The 5000-nt window shown below is 44.4% G+C and overlaps 1 protein-coding gene across 1 annotated transcript in view; it reads right to left on the reverse strand.

Moving 5' to 3' along the window:
- Positions 1–236: 236 nt before the first annotated feature.
- The window catches only part of LOC122257835 (uncharacterized), a 43317-nt gene continuing 38553 nt past the window's right edge, over positions 237–5000 (reverse strand). Inside the window, exon 5 of the mRNA XM_043023347.2 lies at positions 237–5000. This exon is cut by the window's right edge and continues 624 nt beyond it. Coding sequence (XP_042879281.2) covers positions 951–5000 — 4050 coding nt within the window. The 3' untranslated portion in view covers positions 237–950.

A 5000-nucleotide genomic window follows, 5' to 3' on the forward strand; every position in this document is an offset into this window, starting at 1 on the left:
ATATATATAAATATATATATTATATATATATATATATATATAATATATATATATATATACATATATATATGTATATATACATATATATATGTGTATATATATATATATATGTACATATATATATATATATATATATATATATATATATATGCTCCATGTTGATAACTTATTAATTATATCTGCATGTATATGTACGTACTTTGTATTCAAGCAGGTATGTGAATAAAAAATATATATATTTTAGTACATTTATTTGTACAGTTTGACCACAGCACATAAAAATAAATATAGAAGATAAATATACTGGTCAACGGTTTATATATACAAAAAAGGCACATGTTATTTGCACGGAGAATGACAAGTGTAAAGAAATCTTAGTTTTAAATCATGGTGAACTCATCCACGCCTGGTAATAAAACCTTATTTCTTAGATTTGTTTCGAAATGTGTTATATCACATCATTTACCAATCATGATCGGGTACAAAAAAAAAGAGAAATGGTAGACTTGCGCTGTCATTTTGGGGTAAATCCTTTGATTAAGATTCTGAAGCTCCGAAATAGATGCTTCAAAACCATCTAGCTTTTTGCCGCAAGTTCAATTTTGTCCCTTGTTGCTGATGATAGTAAGAGTAACACATGTGGATCATTTAGGGAATATTTAGGTCTATAGAAAAAATATGTACAAAATGTCTGAATAAAACAACAATCATGTCATAAAATGGAAGCGCCTGTGAGCCCTAAACACACAAGGATACATGTGCACAAGAGCATGTACATACATGCCAAAACTAAATCACACACAGAACACGTGTATGGAAGGTATAAATTTGCCTTATTTTTACTACCCTCATTACATAAATTCACTCGTATACACACACAACACACAGACAGATACACCTCCTCTTATCCGATACGTAATATTACATCATAAATACTAGAGGAACCATCCTCACTGTCTCCCGAAGAAGGGCATTAACCTCTCGAGGGGCAACAGGGGCTCATCCGTGGACATGGTGATGGTGAAGAAAGGCACTGGCGTTACGACGGTGTCCTCCCCGCTGTAGTCCGACGCAGAGATGGCTCCGTGCTCCTCTCTCTTGTGACTTGTCGTATGAAGCTGGAACGTCGGCTTCGACACCCTCGGCACTGATGGCTTGGACAGGCTGTCGAAGTCACTCGCCTCCTCTTCTGACGGGCTAGGCAGCGACGGAGAAGATGCCAAAGGTATGAGTGAAGGCACATCTGAAGAAGTGGTTGTTGAGGCTTGAGATGTTCTGTATTCTGGTGCTGCTGAAGTTGTTGTTGATGGTTGAGATGTTAGGTATTCTGGTGCTGCTGAAGTTGTTGTTGTGGGTTTAGATGTTAGGTATTCTGGTGCTGCTGTTGAGCTTGATGCTTCTTCTTCTGTGTCCAAAGAATGATCTGACTCAATATCATGTGAGGTTTCAGCTACTTGATCAAGAGTCACCTCTTCAATCTTAGACTGAGCAAGGCTCAGATCCTCTTCCTCCGATTGCTTCTGGTCAATATATTCAAATGAGGAAGTTACATCGGAGGCTGCAGCGAGAGTCTCCCTTCTTTCCTCCTCAACACTGCTTTTACTTGGTGATCCACCAAGATTGGCTGAAACTCTTACCGACATAACGACATCACCGTCTTCAATAGGAGGCGGAGCTGTTATGATCACAGGTTCATCTTTTTCTGGTGCTTCTTCTTGTGATCTAGACGTCGTTAAGAATTTACTAATAGTTGGCTTAAATCCATTTTCCCTTGATCGATCCTGGATAAGAGGTCTGGCAAAGGGCATCTCAGATGATGCCTCTACAAAGATTTCTTCAGTTTCATCATGTGCGTTCACAAACGGTGGTAAGTCTGCTTGACTCTCGGTCGCGGATTCACTGACATTAATCTCCGAGTCCCTTTCCTCCTCCTTCTGAGGACCAGATAATCTATTGGAGCTCCCGGGCCGAATTGGAATCCTTCTGCTCAGTCTCTCCCCTTGAAGGTGTTCCCTGTTGGCAAGGAGTTTAGCCCGAGCCTCTTGACGATTCCTATTTATCTGTTCTAGTTTTTCTTTAATGCTCATATTTACCTCTTCCGGTACGTCTTCGACTGAGCTTCTGCTCGAGAAGGATCTTCCTTGACTTTCTTGGGATTGCTGAAAGAAATCATCCCGTCCTTCATCTTTCTTTGGGGGTACTACTTCTCTCTCTTCTTCCCCTTCAGGAGCTGATGTTGTACTGTATCGGGCACTCACTCTGTTCCTTCTATTTTTAAGGAACTCCCTAAAACGAGCTCTGAAATTGGGATTCAGTATTTTCTTCCCTGGGCCTTCGTTGTCCGATGTTGCATCATCACTAGCAGTAGACTCAAGAGGCTCTGTCTCCTCAAGTTGATCTGGTTCATCAGAATAGTCCTCATAACCAGAGTTGTTCAGTTCTTCGGTATTGTCATCATAGGATGTGGGATTTTCAGGGGCTTGATTTTCTTCTAATGGAAATTCTTCTTTAACTACATCCTGACTGGTCTCCTGAGTCTCTAAATCTGATCCAGTGATTTCTCTAACAAGGAGAACATTTTCCTCTGTTGACTCTACTGTCGCAGTTCTAAATCTGTTGATTCGTCGATTCTGAAAATCAGGTTGAGTAGCTCCAAAATCACTATCTAGACTCTCAGTTGTTCCTGCATTATCATTATTGTCATCAGCATTTGAATCTTCTTCAGGGTTACTATTTATCTCCTTTATTCTGTTTTTGTTCCTTTTTCTAAGCATATCTCTAAATCTCTGGTATCTTTCCGGGTCAAACCGTCTCCTTGTGACTCTTGGAGGAGATACAGTAGTGGCGGCAATATTCTCATCTGCCTCTGTAGATACTGGTGTAGTGATCCTACTCTTGCTTGTCGTCCGACTACGGAGGCGTTCCAGTCTCTCCCTGATTCTTTGTCTGAATGGGCTGAGAGTCGTTGTCCTCTCTTGAGTTGGAGGATCTGTGGCTTCCGGTGAGTTGTCATAATCCTCAACGGGGCTCTCCGTAGTTGGTCTCGGGGTCGTCGTCCGTGTACGTAAACGTTCTCTGACACTTGGGCGACGGCGAAGCAGCGGTCCACGGAATCTTGGTGTTGTTGTTGGGGCTGGAGTAGTGGTGGTAGTTGTAGTAGTTGTTGTTGTTGTTGTTGCTGCTGCTGTTGTTGTGGGAATACTAGCATAGTCCTGGTAGTCTACATATTCAGGAACTCTGTCTTCTACATCATATGCATACTCTGCAGGTGGTTCGGTAACTTCATTGAAATCTTTTGGAATACCACTATGTTCATCATAGTCCTGAATAGGGGCGCCATTCTGAATTGGAATTGGAATTCCAGTATTGTCGAGGCTGTGATGTTCTGCTGGGACATGCTCTGTGTTTGTCACTCCCTCTAACTCATGTTGGAAGCGAAGATTATTTGGCCAATCTCCATTCTCTGGGATGAACTGGTTATGGAATTGTGAATTTTCTAAGCCAGTTATGAGAGGAGCAACTGTAGTTGGCTTTGGAGTCGTTGTTCTGCCTCTTATTCTTATCCTTGCTGCCTCACGTGCATCCTGAGATGCCCCTGGACGCCTTCTTACTGCTTGCCCTGGGCGTCTACTTACAGGCCGTCGTCTGGTTACTGGTCTCTGTTCAGGAGCTTCTGTTGTCTTTACTACTTGTTGCCTCTGGTCAACGGGTTGATCTGATTCCCTTAAAATCTCCTTCGAAAAGGCAAATGTTCCAGGTGCTGATGGCACCCCTGGGATTGGATGAATAGCTGGAATGGTGGTTGGGACAACAGTAGGAATAAATTCCTCTTCAGGTACGAGTTGTTGAGCTGAATGGAAGGCTCCTAGTGATGCAAAAGAATTTTCTGTCTGGACGAAACTTGGTGTAGTAGACACTGCTGTAGCAGGTGTCACTGCTTCGTGTAGTTCAGGATGAACAAACACAGGTTGAATCGGATGCTCTGAGAGTGTTGGCCTTTCTTGCTGTGACAGTGATGGTGCCCTGAATGGTGGTAAAGTTGAGCTACTGAACGTGTGAATATTTTCATGCGGATTAGGGGGCTGGGCAAAGTGAAGGCCGCTTGGTGGCTGATTGAAGTTAGGGTCCTCATGTGTGATGACTGGCCGACCAAAATTATGGATACGCTGAGGAGTAGGAGGAGGGCGAGGAGGAGGAGGAGAGGGAGATGTGGAATGAATGAATATCTGGTCATGTTGGGGTTGTGGTGTGTGAGTTATAGTTGGTGGCAAGTGAGGTGGGAATGTGGGACGCACAAAGGACTGTGGATTACTATGGTGAGTGAAGCTTTGTCCATGGACAGGTGAGACAGGTGGCCGGGCAAATGTCTGCGGGTGCTGATTCACAGTTGGTGGACGATTGAATACTTGTGGTTGCTGATGATGGACAAATGGATGGCCGACATTTTGCAAATGTGGGGATGTGGGTGGACGGCCGAACACATTACCAGGCGGTGGTGTAACGGGAGACAGCGGCCGATTAAAGACTCCAGGGTGTATGGGAGGTTGGTTAAAAACAAAGTTTCCAGAACTGGGGAACTTCGGAGTTGGGAGGAAGCTGGTGCCCTGAGGACGAGGAGATGCCTGTGGCACGGCAAACGGCTCCTGGAGAGGTAGAGTTCCGGCATGGCTGAAGGATGGCCCCGTTGGTGAAAAGGACTGGAAGCTCGTGGATCCTCCCGGTCTGGTCTGGTGGTTTGCTTCGCGATGAGGGCGAACGAAATTAGAATCCCTGGCTGCTGTGGAGGGTGGCTTGGATGCAGGAGTGACAGGCTGGAAGTCATCTGGGTCGTCCGTCATGAGAGAGGAAGGTCTGAAGGTGTCAGGGGTTGTCTGGCGGAGAGACTCCTCATAGTGGGCGAATCCATCATCATGCTCAAATGTATCTACGGGCTGCTGATGAGCAGGATTTGGGTTAAACTTTTCTGGATGATGGTTGACATTAGGCTGTGGACGTGGCTG

Source organism: Penaeus japonicus, unplaced genomic scaffold, assembly GCF_977035675.1.
Source record: "Penaeus japonicus unplaced genomic scaffold, GWHDUDI00000001_assembly GWHDUDI00000035, whole genome shotgun sequence".
NCBI classification, from domain to species: domain Eukaryota; kingdom Metazoa; phylum Arthropoda; class Malacostraca; order Decapoda; family Penaeidae; genus Penaeus; species Penaeus japonicus.